We start from the raw sequence: 18,605 nt of genomic DNA, 5'->3' as shown, positions 1-18,605 counted from the left end.
CACTGTGCTTTTGACAGCAGCCACAGAACTGGAGTCCAGGCTGGAGCTGCACACTTGGGGCACAATAAAATGTGATTTATGAAGGTTTGGGAGAATTCTGTGAAACAGGTGGAATTGTGTCTAGCCATGAGCTTTGCTCCGCAAACCCAATATGATGAACAATAGGATTTCTAGTTGAAAGCTTAAAGTGTTCTTGAGTCCAGTTCAGCTATATGTGTATTTATTTCCCGTCAGTTTGAAAAGGTGGCAGTGCTTTCTTAGAGCTGTTTCTTTGGATAGGGTTTACTTGCCTAAAAAATAAATTGCATTAAAATATCACATAAAACCAAACAGCTTCCTCCAACTCCAGCCTCTCTCATGGGCTTGCAAAAACAAAGTTCAAATTGCTCCAAAGCAAATTGCACAATTGCTGATACTGTTGTGTATACATCAACACTCTTATACAATGCCAGGTCCCTTTGAAACCTCAAGACCCAAAACAGGTTTTATCTGTTTATTTTATATAAGGGGTTTGGCTTGTTCTTCTTCTTTAACATTTCATCTTTTGAAGTTGAAATAAAACGGTTTAAACATGCAAGTTGATTTATGTGCAAGAGGGACTTTTTGTAACTTGTATCTCCCATTAATACTTGGCTTCTGCCTCCATAATCCAGGAGGGGAAGAACACTGCTTGGAGGTCAAGGTAATTGGCGAAGTTATTGGATAGGGTCTTAATTAGACTTACTTGGTCCTGCTTGTGGAGCCCTGCAGAAGACAATAAGGCTGCACATGGGTGGATCAGGCTCCTCTCTGCAGATTCAGCCGCAACTGAAGTACCCAAGATCCTGGTGGTGAAGGAGCACAAGGAAGAGCAGGGCAGCAACACAGATATGGCTGGATGAAGGCAAAAGCAGTTAGTACAAATAGAGTAGATGTTTGCCAAGAGATAAGAGTTGGGGTTCCTGTAGCTGCTTTGCCTCCTGAGGATCTCTCAGCTGAAGCTCCACTGCGGTGCAGTAGCAGACTCTTCCCACTCCACTTCTCCTCCTGCCTTCCTAGGCAATGGCAATAGTTTGTGCGACAGCACTACTGAAAAGTCAGGTCCGGTGGTTTGTGATGTTGCATGGGCTTGGTGAGTCACTGGTATCTGCTCTGTTGGGCAGTAAAATATGATCCCAGGGTCTGCCGTAAGAACTGATCTGGTTCTCCAAACATAACAGTAAAATCACTGTGTTGGATTGCTGTTTTCCACAGGAGGACGGCACCACTTGGTCAAAAAGGCTGCTGGCAGGGTGAAAGTTACCTTCATTTGCCTGAATCTCTGCAAATCACGGCAGAGACTACAGTGCAAAGAAAGCTCTCAAAGTGCATTTATCTAGGGATCATAAATTATATGAATAAAAATGCCCTTTCCCAGAGACAACATCATAACTTACCATTGCTTCCCAGGACAAATACTGTCTGCTATATTTATTAGGTGGGACCATGTACAGGCAGTTGCTCTAAGTATGTTTATTTTGAAGTCGTCAGTTGGTCGGTAATCTTGGCCACCTCTGGGAGACTTAACTTGGAGATTTAGGCTGGAGGTCATGGGATCACTGATAATAAGATAGAGAGAAAGAAAGAAAGAAAACAGTGTTGTTTTTGTGGCATTATCTGAACAGTAAGGAAAAATAAATTCAGGTTTTAAGATAGATTTAAATTGACCCTAAAGGAAATAGTCTACAAATCCAACAAATGAGCAGATGATGGCTGCAAGACCTCGCTTGTCCGTGTCTGGTTGGAGCCATGGGACCAGAAAGCATGATGTTTATGGCTCTTGATGAACGGATTTTGAGAGAAATCCTGCTTGAAGTGGTTGAAGATTTGTTTTAGCATATTCAAGTGCTTGTATGAGTTTCTTCCTTTAAATTTCATCCTAAAGTAAAATCTCTCGAGTGGCTCTGTGAGTACTATTTTCAATTCAGAGATTAGGTCCTCGCAGCATTAGCAGAGGGCCAAGGTTCAGCCAGCAGGCAACACTTCTAGGTCATGTTGCTGCTTAGGTGCGAAGAAAATATAAATATCCCAACATGAAACCTGGTACTAATGTCTGGTGCACTGGGATCTTATCTCCTTCATAAATGCTGATTAACCTCTTCTCTCATGGGGGTTATTTGGTGTCTTGCAAAAAGTTGCTGCTTCTGCCAACTGCACATTTATCTTCAAGGAACATATAGGCAGCAATTATCTTTAAGACCTCTATCCCTCTGCAAATCTGATTGAAATCAGCTAGTAGGTTCCAGATTTGTTAGGAGACAAACCCAGAGCATGACTGCATGGGACTTTTTTTCTCAGGAAGTCAGAGTAAAAGATAGCATAAGGAATAAAGTAAGAATTTGTTTAGCTTCTCCTAAATATTTTATCATAAAGCACACTATTTTCTACAGGATTTGGTTGTGTGAATATATGTGTTTTTGTGAATGTATGTTCATATATATGTATCTATATAGGAGCATCTATGCATATATATCCATTGTTAAAAAATCAAAAATGAGAAGGATTTTACTAAAAGCTTTTCGGGAAAACCTTTGCTCTCACTTTTCCTGTCAACATTTCTCTAAGCTTTTATTTTTATTAGTCAAAATGTTTAGAATCCCCAGGAAATCCTGGGGTGAACCATTTCCTCTTTAAGCTATAGCCCTTGGGGGTGGTGAGGGAAGCTCAGATCCTTTCAAAGGTTAGGAAATCTTTAAACTCTTTTCTTTTTCAGATTTTTTACATTACAGAAAAACTAAGTCAGGAAGATGCTTATCTTTAGCCTGAAAAGTTTAGGAACTGGGAAAGCTTGATCTCTTTGTGGGAAAGCCTGAAGGGATCCTTAGATCTGGACAAGGAAATCTTTTAGGCTTGGATCTTAAGAGGGAACCAATTGCAGAACTGAGGTTTAGCAGGTTCAGTTAAAAGCCAATCTTTATATTTTCAGAAGTAAATTAAAAATAATATTTGCTTTTCATCAACCAGAATTTGTATGCTAGTTAGTATTTAACAGCTTTGCATTAAGAGACTGTTAATGTACTAGAGATAATTATTCCTTTTATTATCACTTTAAAAAACTTCTCAGGTCACATTTTTTGTATGCATGAGGTTTTGCAGAAGTTAGACCCATGGACTGTTTCCATTCCTTCAGATAAATTTCAATGGGAACCATATTAATAAACAAAAAAGCTTCCAGGTTGCAAAGACATATGTACATCGTTAATTTTAAACTCCTCTTGGGTTCACTGCTTAAAGTGGCTTCAGTTGCTTAAAGTTGAGCATGTGGGTAAGGATATGACTGTGTCGCAGCCTGCAGCCTAGCTGGGCCAGTTGGAGCTGAGCATGGGTTGCTCTATCCAGATTTTGAGATGATCGTTATTCTCTGTGATTAAGAGTGCACTGAGAGAAGCTGAAAATGTGGTGAAATATGAGGTTGAGGGATGCAGGAGTTATTTTTTCATGAAAAATAATCTTCCAGATGACACATCAAAATAACTTTTTAGAAATTGAAATTCACAGATGCCTCAGATCAGTTTCTTCCAGGAAATATGTGTTCACTTATTTCTGTAATTCGTGATAAACTCACCATCTTAACTGCTGTGCTTGTGATTGCTCATCTACTCTTTTATCAAGTTTCCTTGGAAAGTTCTTGGAAAGCTTAAAATGGAAAGCTCAGACTCGGTGTTTCAATAATCAATATAAATCACATCAGCAGTCTGGCACAAACATATTAAAAAATATGTGCAATTCATATGGAATTTAGTGACCTTTTATGTAATGCAAGGAAAAATATTGTCTTTATGGATGATTTTTCTTTGGTTATCCAAATTTAGATAGCAAAGGGTGATCTGTTTTCCCAGTGGAAGTATCCATCACTTATTTTCAGATTGGATGAGGACACTCCATTAGTCTGCTGCAACAGTGCGACAGATCAGTACCTCTGTTCACCCAGCAAAAGGATGGGTGGAGGGGGAAGGACTGAAGGAGGGAGACTATGATGAGCTTTAATTCTTAAAAGTTTCTGCTATTAGAAGCATGAAGATAGCCTCAATATTTTAAGCATAAATCGGATGTTTGGAAAGTTTTGAATTTTCTCAAGAAATTTCAAGCTTGGTTTGGGCTTTGATTTTAAACTAGCTGCTATGAAACTGAAAACAAAAGCTCCCTAATTAGTGTCTCTTTTGTAGCCAGGTTGTCCATTGATGCAGCCTAAAAGTGCTTGGGCCGTTTTGTCACCGTGGTCTCCCAGCAATATATGTGCTCTAAAGCAATATTTGATGAGGAATATCAAGAGCCTTTAGCAAGGTCTGCTAGCAGATAGTCCAGCTTCTGACTCCTCCTCTTTAGGGAGTACTTTAGGTACTCCTTAGGGAGTACCTAAAAATCACTCCTCGTTACTGTTGGCTGGTAGAGGCCAAAAGTCCTCAGGTGGGACTATATGAAGGCTTTTTAAAGTTTGGCTTTTCAGGCTTTGCTCTTGTGATTTCTAATATACTTAACTCATCTTCATTTTGTTTGCATTTCTACAGGTGCTGTTTGCTCTAAACCAAACCTTGCTCCAACATGAAAGTCTCCGAGCAGGTAGTTTGCAAGCCCCATATACCACTGAAGATCTCATCAAGCATTATAACTGTGGAGACCTGAATGCTGTCATATTCAATCATGACACTTCTCAGGTAAGAAAAGTGACAGTACTCTAACTTACCAAGCTGAGAAGTGTCCTTTTGCCAAATCCCTGATGTAAAGTTTTCTATGCTGGATTTAATGCACTGTATTTGTTAAAGAACTGGGCATCTGTTTTTATCAGGTAGTCACATACATGGTTCCCCTCAGTACTGCATTTGGGCATATTGTATGACAGAAAGATTAATTCAGCTAGGGAATTGAGGTTCAGACCCCAGGTCTAAGGCCTAACAGGTGCCTGTAGCCGAGCAAAGACGAATAATCCACTCTTGAGATCATCACTTTTATACCGTCTCCTCTTGTCCCTCTTCCCTTCGGTACCCTGTGCTTTCATTCTCTCACTGGACAAACGAGACACACGTGGAGAAGGACTTTCGTTGGTATTACTTTGGCTTTGGGGAAGTGACTGACTGGAAAACTTTCCAAGGAATGTGCCTGGAAAAAGATAATTACGGATGTTTGTGTGACTGTTGAATGTAGTCTCCTCATTGAGGGGATGAAGAGGGAGCAAAAAACTTCATAATATTTGAGCTTATATTTGAAGAGGAAGTGAGCCTTATGTAAATACTCTACAAAGTATATAAGCTCTCAAAAATGTCATAATTCAGTGATTTTGTATGTGTCCCAGGCAGTCTCTGTTTATCTTACTTATCCAGTGCTATTAAAGACTCACAATGGAACTGAAATCTGCCCTCCAAACTAGTCTGATTGTTCATATTGAGATTCATATTTAATATGTAGCTTCCTGATTCTTTTTTCCTGTTCATTCTATGCAAAATTAGTCTTTGAATGTCATCTTCTTGTCATTTTTCTGACAAGTGTTCCCAAGTTCTGGTCTCAGGTATAGAGACTTACTGGAGAGAGTCCATATAAACTTTAATAGATAAGTTATTGTATATGTTGCCAGTGAAAGTCTATTAAATCGGTTAACCATTAGTAAATGCAAATTGAGGATAATTATATAACCTCAAGACAGAAATGAGAAAGCATAAGACAAGTCTGTGAGTCTGGGTAGAAGTCTCTGAGACATCTTAACCATCTTGCTATTGATACCTTCAGTTGAACAGGGTTCTGGGGGTCACCTATTTTGTAGAGGACACAGCAAGAATAGCTGCAGTCCCATGTTAATGTAAGGTAGTGAAGTCTCCCAGCCATACTCCATGACGTCTTTCTAAAGGTATGGTGCTTTCAGAAATTCTGTATGGAAATATGCAACAAGTCCCCTGCAGCTTCTTCAGCTGTTGCAGAATTAACATGACACTTGGTGGGTGCAGAAGGACAGCCACTAAACAACCAGAGGTTATTAAACTCAGGACAAATGGTTATGTGCCTCTTCTGCCTCTACATCTGGTTATGGGTATCCAGCTATAGTTTTCAGGTAGCAAAGTGACTGTTAATGCATACAGTCAAATCCCCTACCTGTCCAAGTGAATCAAGTCCAGATGAGTGAACCTGAATGGGACATAGTGGGTGGCTATTGCGGCAGTACTAAAAGAGATGTCCGTGGAGCACCAGAAGCTTCCAAAACTGTTATTTCTGGAAAGTGGCACACTGAAAAGCAAAAGGAGAAAGAAGCTCAAGTAAGAATGTTTCTGTAAAGATGTGATGTGTGAGTTGGAAAAGCTGGAAAGCCCAAGGCCTCAGAAGACCATGGAGGCATTGTAACTATTCCTGTAGTGTGCAAGCGCAGCACGTGAGAGATGTATATCCACTCTTGGGGAAGAGACTTGGCTATGGATGCAAAGAAGAGACTACCAGTAGTAGAATCATGAAGACAATTCAAGAATCTGAATCTCCTGAAATATTTTAATCTCTATTAAAAACAACATAATTGCTTCAGCAATAAAGCCTTTGTCCCCGAGACAGATTCTGACCATTCACACAGATTACATTAATTCATAGACATCTGTGATTTGTTGACACAGAGTCCTATAACAGACCTGTGTTTTAGACTTGAGAGGAACAGCATGCTGTAAAAACTTTTATTCCTGCGAATTCTTGGATCAGATCTGGATTTAAAAACAGTGTGGAAGAAAGAAACCAACAGCCAATTGGAGTTCAAGAAATAGTGTTAGTCATGGTCCCAGAGCGGACGCAGTTGATAGAGATTATAACACTTGCAGGCTGTGGAAAATTAAAAGCCCTCTATGTATACTAGTCCCTGCAGAACTTTAAATGTAGTGGAGCATTTTTCTCTCATGGGTTGTTGCTTTTAATTTGGGTAAAGAGGTTTTTTGTTTGCTAGTGTTTTTATAAACCAATTTTATACCATTCATTTTTAATTACAAGCAGAACAAAATAGAAAATTAAAATGTGAAGAAACTCCCTGTTCAGTTTTTTTTTTTTTTCCAGCTTGCCAGTGATGGTAATTCTAAAGATTATGCTGGGATTTTTTTTTGCCCCCCCCCCTCTTTTTTTTTTGCAAGGGTGATGTCTTCACGTTAGACTCCTTGCCATTTAGCAAGTTATGTTACCATGAATTAAATATTACATATGAAATTCCTCATGAAGCATCCCTATGGGATCCTTTCCTTGAACCATTAAATCTAAGCATAGTGATTTATGGTGTCACAAGTGTTTATTGCAGGCCTCATCAGATGACAAAAAAAATGATAGAACATGTGCTGAAAAACTATAAAACATCCCAAGTTAGACATATCATCACTTAACTTCAGGGTAAGTACCCATGCCATGGTCATGGTAAGTGTCAAAGAGTTTCTAAAAGGCAGGCCCGTTCCTGTATGATGTCTGCCACCTGAAGCAGCATTTCAGAGGTCTGAGAAGACCTTACAGCTCTGTTGCTATTAAGGCAACTTCAAAATACCACATAGGAAAACAAGATTTGAAGTGAAGCGATTCTTGTAAGACTGAAGGCCTACGTGAATGATGGAGGCAAGGAATTCAGCCCTGTACTGCAGGGTGAGGCAGACCAGCAGGAATCTGTGGCTTACAGTGTGAGGATTCATTCTCAGGGCTGTTTATGAGGTTACTAATCCCTGCTTAGCCCTCGAAGGCGAGTGGGAGCTGCAGAGGAAGGGTGAGCCTGTCCATTGGTTGCCTTAGAGCCATTGGTTAAGGTCGCTGTCATACACTCGCATAAGAAACAGGTCACTGAGAAAGTCCAGCACTTATGGGTACAGTAGAGGGGTGAATATGCATAGGTACAATAACTGTCTACATTCCTCTAGCATGAATATGGGCAGACCGAGCATCTTTAGTAGGGGTCTGCAATATGCCGAGTTGGCTTTATGGCCCTGGCGGCACACAGCACAAGGGAAGCCGGGATTAGCCCAAGGTGGAGGGCTGGGACCAAGCTCCAAATCCTGCCCATTAGCTTGTCCCAGAGTAATAAGAACTGATGACACTGGAACACTAAACAAAATCCTTCTCACTTGCAATATTTTTTTCTTTTTTTAATTAAGAACAGTAAAAGGGGGAAAACACCTCTGCTTTCCTGTGGTTATATTACATTCCACATTCCTTTTTTTATTTTTTTCTCTTTAAATATTGTTTCTAAGCATCATTTTTCCAAACGTATAAATCCTTATTTAAACTTAATAAAATTTTAAAGGGGCTGAGTTTATTCAGTTAGACTATGACCCAAAAAGTGGAGTAGGAAACATCTCTCCTGCCTTTACAGCCTTCTGCAAACACTTGATTCTCCTGTGACTCTTTCAGTTAAGAGACTTACATTGAAGTTTCTGGGAAGAGAGTCAAAATGACATTGAAAAGAAAATATCTTTAAGTTAAAGATAGGGTAGGTGTGTGTTTTACTCTTTCTTCATTTTTTTTCCTCCTGCAAAAAGCCAAGGTTTCTTTCTTTAACTTTTTTAAATCTTTAACTTCTTTATTCTGCCTGTAACTCTGAAAAGGGACTATAGGATCAGTATATCCAGCACCAGATGCATTAAAATGCAAAAATTCTGTCAGTGTAAAGTGAGAAAATTACCTACCTCCAAAGGTTAAGACTGAGACAGTTAAGTAGTTGTGTAATGATTTGAAGCCTTGGGGAGGACAAATAGGGTACAGAGAAATATCTTTTGTATTTTGTTCCCTAAACCTGATCTAAAGGTCTGTACTGAAGTATTTTAAATTAATACCTCTAGAATTTTGGGTTCAAAGATATGTTGCACATTTGGTACATATTGAGGTGCTCAAGATTTTCTCTAAAGAAAAGGAGGAATCTGTAGAGCAGACTGTCAGCATGAAGTTTACTGGTTCCATGTTACATTGCATTCCTATTGACACTTTATTAGGTGAGAAACTGAAAAAGTAGGGGCTGAAGATTTTTCCTCTTTCAACTCTTCCCAAAAACCTTACCTCTGATCTCTGTCTGTTACTTCTCCTGTGTCCTCAGCCCTTCTTTTGTCCTGAGAAAAGTCTTATCTCCAGGAGAGGACAGATTCTCCTCTCATTACTGATCTGGCATATCAGAGGCATGCGTATATTACAAACATATACAGGCATATATTACAAACATATAAACAGGCTTATATATTACAAACCAGTTTCCTCAATCTAGGTCCTCCTGCATATTTTCTTACTGTGTTTCTGACCTATTTAGGGTTATTGGTACAAGGCAAGAGCCACATCTGCTACTCATGAAGCACCTGCTGTCTCGGGTGACTTTCTGCTTTGTGTGTTCTTTGGGCCATGTTGAGAGCCTGATGAAATAACTGAGAATCTTTAAATGCCTTCAGTAGACTTTGTAGGGGAGTCAGTGGGCTTGGCCATCATCTGGTTGCCAAAATGAAGACGTTCAAGCCACTGAATAATCCATTTACAGCCTTTGTGTTCACCTGACTACAATGACTACACCTTTTTGTTGCCAGCAGGGAGGCCAGGCCTTTGCTTCATCCTGCGGAGACAAGTGTCTGTGCAGCAAGGTTGCCTGTGAGCATTGCAACCTTCCTGCTTCAGCCTCTTTCGGGTCCTGAGGGCTCCGTGCGCCTCTTCTGTAAGACTGCGCCCATCAAAAGCAATTGAACTTTTTGCATAACTTCCTAGAGTGACGTCAGGGAAATCTTGAGTTGCCTCTGCAGTTCAAAATACCTTGAGTTCATGAGTTGACATTGTCTTCTGCAAAGTATGTGATGGCCCTGGTAACATGTCAGTTGAGATCCATAAGCTGTCACTGCATCAGCATAGTCAGCATCCCTAAATTGAAAAAGAAAAGTTATAGTACATCACTTTGTGATGCATGAGCTGTTTATAAATTGCGAGGTTGTCTTGTGTACTTCCTTAAAAATGTTATCATCCGGCATTTAAAACTATCCATTAAGATTTAAGAGTCCTGATAATTCTAATTACATCATTAATTTGTTCCATTCTCACTTTGGATAGAATACAACTGAATTTCTGGCCTGCTTTTCAAACTAATGAAAACTATTTGGGGAATGCCCCAGTTTCAATAAATGCAGAAACACACAGCTGAGACCATTAGGCAGAGTGTTGAATGATAAGCAAGTTTAATTTGTCCAAGGAATGGAGTTTTATCTAGGGCAAAGAGAGATAAATCCATAAAACAAGGGCAGAGCCATTGTAATGTAGTGCTTTGGAAACATTGTTTTCAGCAATAATAAAGTGCAGACGGGCCTCTTGTCCTTCCAGAGGGAGTGATTATAGGTTTCATAGTGAAACAAGTGCAAGGTTGTCCTGGATGCCAAGTGAGCTCGTCCCAAGAGTTTCTTGTTCTGTGTCTAGGCAAGGAGCAAAACTTCCATAAGCATTTGCTGCTTCTGAAATTAATGGTAGTCCCAACACTGACGGTGTTTGGCATAACTAGAGAGCAGAAGGTGCCTCTCCCTAGTTTAGAAGAACAGCTCACGTGCTGCGATAGGGTTTCGCTTTCTTTCCACTCGCCTCTGAATCACAATTTTGTGTCTTGATATATCATGAGTATTTGGAAGTAGGCAAACAGAAGCAGAGCCAAGACTTTTAGAGTCTAATTTTCATATTATGTCAGAACTGGGTTGCAGATTGGGGCAATATTATATATTATGTGTTTCAGAAAATTGGTTACAGATCCAGATCGTGAAAGTTAGGTCAATTTCTTGATGATAGTGCTGGTCAAAACACTGTAGAGGGTTGTTTTTATTGTTCCATATTATTTTTTAAAAATCTTTATTTTCATGCTACAGTTTTTGTAAATAGATTTTTGCTTGAAATATTTCATTGCACGTTTGCATTCCAAGTTCTTAATTTGGAAATGCCTTCCCTTCCTCTTTCTAGTTTCCATGAGAGAGTGATGGGAGAAGGAAGACAAAGGTAGGAGGAAAAGTGGGAACAATAAATTTAAAGGCAAAGTTTGCCATGATATTAGAAAAAAGTAAAAAACACTTTCAGCTACAGAAAAGGGCTGATTTATGGTAAAAGCATTTAAGGATTGTTGACTACCTGTATTTACCTGTATTCATTATAAAAGGATATGAAAGTGACTGAGGAAAAACATTTGAAATTCCATGTAGCAGCATGCTGCTTTCGGTTCATTGTGTGTTTGCAGTAAAGCCTTTACACTGTCCCCTCTTTTTAAAGAACTAGTTTATGAAGTGTTCCTTGGAAAGACTTATTGAAGAGAAATGAAAGCTGCCTTAGCCTTTTAACAATATGCCGTGGCTTGAATGTACAAGATGCTGTTTGGCCTTTGTGTTTTATCCAGGGGACATTTTTGTCACCTCATTATGATGAGGGAGAGAAGAAGAAAAAAAAAGAAAAAAGAAAAAGAAAAGAAAGAAGGAAAGAGGGGGGAGGAGGGGTAAGGGAGGTGAAAATTGGTTGTCCTGACTGACTTGGCAGGATTCAATTCAGACATTATCCAAAAAGACTGTGTTTTTATGTTCTTCTTCGACCAAGATCATTGTGCCACTATTGCTGTGGATTACACTGGAGGTCGGGTTCTCCAGTGTAAGCCAGTTGTGCCATCTGATGGTGACTTCAAACCTGTAGCTTCTGCGTCCTTCTTTAGGATAAATGACTGCTGATAAACCCAAGTCAAGGGCAATACAGTCCCACCACTTAGCTGCAAAAAAATTACTTTGAAGAGTAATTAAACGTGATTTGGTTTTCACCATTTTCCTTGCTTTTCTCCTGATTGGCATCCATTCCATCTTGAAAAAGCTCTGTTGGAGATGTTCTACATCATTATTTCCTATTCTAGGCCTCTCAAACAGTCCCAGTTTAAAAAAAAAAAAAAAACAAGAAAAAAAAACCACTTGGTTCTGGAGTCTCTGTCCAGTTCCTGACAGAAGCCGTGTGACTAGGAAGCTTGGGCTGCTTGGATCGGGGTAAGCCGGGAATTCTGCTGGGAATGGCCAGGAGGGCAGCGCCGGCTCCGGGCACAGCACCGTGTCGTGGTGTCTGCTCCATAGCTCTTGTGTCCAGCCCGTTTGCTGCTGCAATCTTAACCAGCATTTCTTTTTAGCCTGCTTTTTTTACCCCTTGCTAAATTGCATAATATTTTGCTGGCGTTTTACAAACTGTATCTTTTGGATCACACTTTCTTTGAGTTAAAATGATGTTGCAACCTTGACATAAACATTCAGGCTTTTTCTAACATCATACCAAATGGGGATGTGAAGAAACTCAGTGAAGAGCCCTGAAAAAGGCATTTTCAATACAAAGCAAACATGAGTTTGTAGCTGCTACAGCCCAACTATTCTCCCACTGTTTAGGAGAAGGCAAAATGAAAAATACTTTTGGAAAAAGAATTGAAAAGCTTTAATAAGCCACCCCCCAAACCCAAACCTTCTGGCCACAGGTTTTTCACTTTATTGCCCTTCTTTGCCCTTTGATGGTATCTTTACTTGGGTGTCATGGCAATATAATAGGTGATGGTTTTAGTGTCAGAACAAAAACAATTTTTTTCTTTGTTGAAGGAAACAAAGCATTTGGAAGTGAAATAGAAAAAGTTGAACTTTTCCATATGTTTGCAAGCTTGTGAAAACTGGCTTCAAAAAAATAAAAAAGTTTAAGGGTTTTAAATGGGGCAGCAGTATCATTAGGTAGTTAAGATCTATCCTCCCCATGAAACCCAAGCCTCAATCTGCCTACACGGCGGGGTTGTCATCCTTACTCAATTAATGAACAGGTCCCTGTAATCTGCTCCTAAATATACACAGCATATTTGGGTGAAGCTCGCAGAAAGGGGCCGCGATCGTTGTTCTGACTGTGTTTTGTTAAGACTTCTTTAATCAAAACATTCATTCAGATAGAGGGGCCGGCTGCATGTTTTGGCATCGGAGCAGGGCTGGGGTGGGAAGGGGGCCTGGGGGAAGGGAAGGCTGGTGTTGCGCTTTTTCTCTTCTTTTTTTTTTTTAAGTGCTTGGAAAGCAACTATTTAACTGTTGTGACAAAACAAATAGAAAACATACATGGAGGTCATGACTTCTCAGAGATTTGTTGAAAGTCTTTTAACAGTGATAAAAGTATCACCCTCCCTGCTCTTCTCTCGAGCTGTCGGAGAGATGCAAAGTCCATAGTCCATCCTTGTGGCTTTTCTCTCTCTCTCTCTTTTTTTTTTTTTTTTTAAGTATGCTTTCCTTCAGCCTAGATATACAGGATAAGAACATAAAAACAGGCAGGGCAGGTGATTGTAGGTGAACTGGGTGCTATCTGGGTTGGGGGGATGGTATCTACAGCTTTTTTTTCACCTGCTGTTTTCTTAAAAGCATTCTGTACTAGCCCTGAAGAAGAGAAGTCATCACAGTCATCACCTTCAACTGACCTTTTTCCTTTAGGTCTTCTCCTGTGTATAATTCTCCTGCTATGATATGCTTAGATGCACTGGTGGCCCATAAAACTGAATTAGCTAATTGCAACCGAGTTTCAAAGATCTCTGTACATTCAAGCTGCAGAAAAGCAGCTTGTAGCTTTACGTTGGGTAGAGCAATCACAGCAAGCTTGCTGGTGTGACCTGCAGCATATAGGAACCTTAAGCAATAATTCAAGAAGGCCGTGCGTGAGACTTAGCTCCCAGCCATAGCTGGCAGCCCAGAGATGGTGATAAGAAATACACTTGTGCTTATACTGACTTTCCTTGCACTCTTGGACTTTCTTTTTCAAGTTTCTCTTTCTTTTTCCTTCCCGTCCTTTTCCTCCCACTCCAGCCTTGTGCTGCGTTTCTCTGAGATGGTGGATGAAGGAAACAACATGCTAGGGAAGAGCGGAGCCGACCTCACGCCGGTCTCTGGCACAAAGGCAGAACTCGCTGGCCGTTTCCAGCAGCCCGAACCCGACAGCCGCCCAGGCGAAGCAGCGTGCAGGTGTGAGGGGCAGCCAGGCCTTCGCGTGGGCCCCAGGAGTCCAAACACCCACTCAGAGAATGAAAACTCAGGCCCTTATCAGTGCAACACATTCCTTCAGCCCTGCGAAAGTATTTGTTGGCCTTTAGCTCAGAGAGAACTCGAAATGCCTGACTGAAGTAGAAACGCTCAAAATTGAAGCAATGTGCCCAAGTTTGCAAGGGGAAAGCCAGAAAACATATAGTTTGTGTCACCCTCGCTCTGTTCACCTCCTGGTTCACAAGCCCGGCTTTCTGCAGAAGGAGGGCGGCCGACCCTTTGCCTTGCTGGTTTTCAGTGTTGTTTCCTGCTTTCGGAGGTTTGGGACACCACAGACTCGCGCTAATCCAAGGGACATGATGGAAAATCCATTTCAGCAGTGGAAACGCTGAGTTAGTCCAAACGGCAGCAGCGCTTCCTGCAGCGCTCCCTGGAGCAGGGATAGCCATGGCAGCAGAGCGTGGCGGGCGAGGGGGTGGGCAGTCGTGGGTGGAGAAGCGCGACTATTTTTCGACGTGCTCTCAAAACATCAAGGCCCTGGTTGCGGTGAGAGTTCCCTCCTGAGAGCTGCTCTGCTTCTTGCAGCAGAGCAGGAACAAAATTTGATGAGCACAGCCTGGGAATATGTTTAAGCAGGCAGTCTGGTTCTGTATCTGCTTCTGGTGTCAGGGTATGATTCTAACAAACCATCCTAGCAGGACAAAAATCCACCAGTTTAGCATAGCTAGCCCGGCTGTGTCCTCTTAAGATGTGCTGGACGTGCCTGTAGTGCAATGTACTCCCTTTTTCCTTGTTCACCTTCCAGTTCCCTCTGTTTTCCCATTGCTCAGCCAGTTTTATGGTCAATTCTAGCTCCATAAAGTAGATTTAGACAGATTTGTCAGTCAGAATCAGAATCTTCTGCTCCGGTATTGTGCCTCCACTGCTCAGAGGCAGGTTATGTGCAGTCGCTCCACAACAACGGGTGAGGTGTAACACTTCCAGCAGCAGGTCTCACCTTGGATAGTGTTTGCCCTGGGAAGGGCACGGGAATAATGAGACTTACCTGCTGCCAGCTGCCCAAAGCTGCCAACTTTGGGCCAAACCAGATTAACCAGCCACAACAAAGGTCTCCATCAGGAGGAAACTCTGGAAGAAAACCAACGGAGCCGGCAGCGGTGTTTGTCCCTTCAGCAGCTGCGCTCTCCTCTTGGACGGGCTTGCTATTGCAGCCCCTTTGCTTTGCACTATTTGAGTTCTTCCTGTTAGAGGCTGTAGTAACTGGATATTGCTCTTCCAGATGTCAGAAGGGTCCATAAATCAGGAGGAAACAGGTGCCTTCCAAGTCCGGAGCTGTATATTTTGCAGAAAGACACAATACCCTGTCGTGTCTGGCTCGCAGGAGTGCATCCTCCCTCCATAAAGGAATGATAACTAGGGCTGGGCGCTCAGCCTCTGACCCAGAAAGCGTTGGGGTAAGTTTAGCCCTCTTGGTTTCTCAGAAGAGCTGGCGGGTTCGAGGATGCTGCCCCGGCGCTTTGGAAGCCGCCGTGGGCTGTGCTGTCAGCTCTGGAGACTCTTATCATCACTGCTGTTACGGACCATATAAAAGTTTCTGACCTATGTGGTTGCAAGGAAAATCTCTCAGCCTCAATCCCTTGCTTGTCTTCTGGCCTCTGTCCACGTAAAGCTCATAAACTACAAGATTAATAAAGAGAACTGATTCTTTATCATATAAAAAAAAAATGTGGTCAGTGTGATCCGGGACCCACTCCCTGCTAACGAGGAAGGATAAGGATTATTAGTGCGGAGGCAGGTTGTGCAGCTGAGCTCTCCTGTCGGTGAAAGACAGATGAGTTTTGTATTTAGCTGCTGGACTGGAGCTCAGGAAGCTGCTTGTAACTGAGTGTCCACCCTTATTTTCTCTATTTATCCTGAGAACTCCCTGCAGACAGAGGGGCACGCAGACAAGCAGATTCCTGCAAGGAAAATATTCCCCTGCAAGACTAGTGATGATACTCAGTAGTCAGTGTTTAAATGCTGAATGCAAGTAAGGTTGGAGACTCCTTATTTTTCTGCTTACTAGGAAATACGTAGAGAGAGGATTTTCATAATTGGAGAGGGTTGATTAAGACAGGAGAACGTGATATCAGGATAGGCTTTGCAAAATAAGATTTTAAAAACTATGTGGTATCAACCTTAATTCATTGTGGGCTTTTCTGTCTGAGATACAATGCGCCTAACCACAAAGTGGGAAATTCTGGGCCAGTGGTATGAGCGGCAAGCTAGGACGGGATACAACCGTTATGGACATTAGTTGTCTCCATGTACTTAGAATGACTTCAAAATGCGGTTGCTGAGAGGACAGTATCGCCCACAGCAGTGGGATTGGCTTCCAATTTCTGTCTCAGCTTCCTCTTCTCCACCTGCAAATGTAACTGTGAGTGGAGACTATCCCTGCCTGCAGCCAGGCAACCTCATCCCAGTAACCACACCACGTACTGGCTGTTTCCACTCTAATGTTCAGCTTTGCTATGCTGCTGTCAGTCCCAATACTTGTTATCCGTGGTACTAGTTTTTCACTGATATAATTGTACAATTTGAAATGATATTGCAGAAATAGGCTAGCACCACTGGAACAGGATAAGGCTAAAAATGTTACCTGTGGTTTGGGAATATTGATGCACTGTAGCCAAGTGGATCCAAAGCAGGGAAACAACGTTAACCAAAGTTGACAGTACCTAGATGTGTTCAAAAATTATTTTCAGATTAATATTGGCAACTCTTCCATTGTGCCTCTGCCCAGAAACTTCTTTCATTATTAAAAATCAGTAGATTTTAAAAGTCCTCAAGTATAGTTCAGTGGTTATGAAGTTGCAGCTGAACTTCAAGCCCTGACTTTTTTTCTAACAGTGATAAAAGAGTCTGCACCAATTTATCTTCCTCCCTTTTCTCCTTGTATCTGTCTCTGTAGACAGAGCTGGCAGGCTAGCACAGATCTGAGGTATGGCTGCTGCAGTTTTTTAAGCTGAAGTCTGTTGTTAGTTCTTGTGCAGCCTCCTCCCGCAGCGGGTTTGCAGCAAGAACGGTGCTAGGGCGTCACCTCCAACTCGGGACCTTCCTTTGGGCCCTGTCGTCTCGGCCTAGATTCAGCCAGTGCCTTGTATGCAAAACCTGTTCCCATGTAGAAGAGTCTTCCTGTCCTCATTTTACAGATAGGCTTTTGAGAGACAAGAGGAATAAAGCCAAATGCTTCAAAGATACTTAGTAGAGGTTAAGTGCCGAATTTCCTTTGAAGGTCTAAACCCAAATGACAAGCTTGTGATCATGCAAGAGATATATATTACCCATGGGAGCAGAACCATTTATTTCAGGGCAGTGTCGTAAGCACCACACGGTTCTTCCTCTTTCTTCTCCCTAAAGCTCCTACTGACTTCAAAGGTGAAGAATTATGGCCCGTGTCCCACAGCACTGTGAACTCATACGTTTATGCAGAGCTTCACCCACACGTATATTCCACCAGGGATACGGACTCAAGCAAAATTATTCAGGCTGTGAATTCAGGCATATGTGGTAGGGTAATTTCTGCAAGACTGGGACTTAACTTCTTTTCTATTCTCCTTATCTATTTTCATAGTCTTTTTCTTTGTCCTCAAAAGCATGACTAGAAAATGCAGGACGTATGTAACACCACCAAAGATGGCAGGTAATGATTGAGTTTGGGGACAGTCTATACTGCCCATTGGAGAGCTGTAGTCAAAGATGAATATAGTGGCATTTTGTTCAGTAAAAGAGTGTTTTTTTCTTCTGAACATCTCTGAATTAAATATATTTTTGAGCTTTCATGGGAATTATGTAAAGAGTTGCAGTTGGTTGGATTCTCAGGTGAATGGTTTGCAGGGATGGGACAAATAGTATGTATTTATCTTTCTGTGAGGTGCACTGCAAAGTAAGCATGCCCCAGGAGATGGATAGTACTGTGTTTTTCTGCTCATCTAACTGCTACTTTTCTAGATGAGAAGCAAAATTAGAAGTTAGAGTACTTCAGGTTTTCCACCATCTACTGTGCCACAGAATCGCGTAAATTCTAGCACCAGTAGTCAGCTCGGTGGTGATCAGTCCCTCACACATCAACTCAGTGAAGGTCACATCTTCCCAATGTCAGTCTAGAAATTGCAAATAACTATCGTTAAATGTTGAAACTATGAATTTTTATACTGAATTGAAACAAAAGTCTTTGAAGAAATAGAGGAGAAAGGTGTACCTTTTGGCGCATTTTTCAGCCCATCTCTCTAACAGATTCCTTTCCCTTTCTTTCCCCTCTACTCCAACTCCCTCCCGCTCTCCCACCCCCCCCAAAAAAAAGCTCTTAAATCCTGGCTGCGGTTAACAGCTTCCTAATTGCTTGTGACTGTTTCTTGACTTTCTGATCCCTGTCTGGTGGTTAAGAATCCAAAAGGTTTCTTAAATCAACAGGAGCAGCTGCCTCCTGCAAGTGAGGCATGGTGTATGTCACACACTGTGGAAAGGAGCGGAGATACAGCAAAAGAGCGGGGGTGATTAATGGGGCTGGTGTCGTAGCTCAGAGTGTGGTTGCACTACTGTGTACAGCCATACTTACTCCACTCATTTATCTTCTGTCCTCTGCCACACACACACAAACACACA

General features: G+C 41.6%; 1 protein-coding gene across 1 annotated transcript in view; it reads left to right on the top strand.

The window, feature by feature from the left end:
* Window positions 1-18,605, top strand: part of TRABD2B (TraB domain containing 2B) — a 286,123-nt gene that overhangs the window by 151,542 nt on the left and 115,976 nt on the right. Inside the window, exon 3 of the mRNA XM_088536697.1 lies at window positions 4,527-4,673. Coding sequence (XP_088392823.1) covers window positions 4,527-4,673 — 147 coding nt within the window. The remainder of the gene's footprint in view (window positions 1-4,526; window positions 4,674-18,605) is intronic.

The sequence above is a fragment of the Tinamus guttatus genome, unplaced genomic scaffold (assembly GCF_059628265.1).
Source record: "Tinamus guttatus ecotype Peru unplaced genomic scaffold, ASM5962826v1 Tinamus_guttatus_pri_ptg000044l, whole genome shotgun sequence".
NCBI classification, from domain to species: domain Eukaryota; kingdom Metazoa; phylum Chordata; class Aves; order Tinamiformes; family Tinamidae; genus Tinamus; species Tinamus guttatus.
The sequence above is the reverse complement of the archived record's forward strand: the minus strand, read 5'-3'. Positions and strand labels throughout refer to the sequence as shown.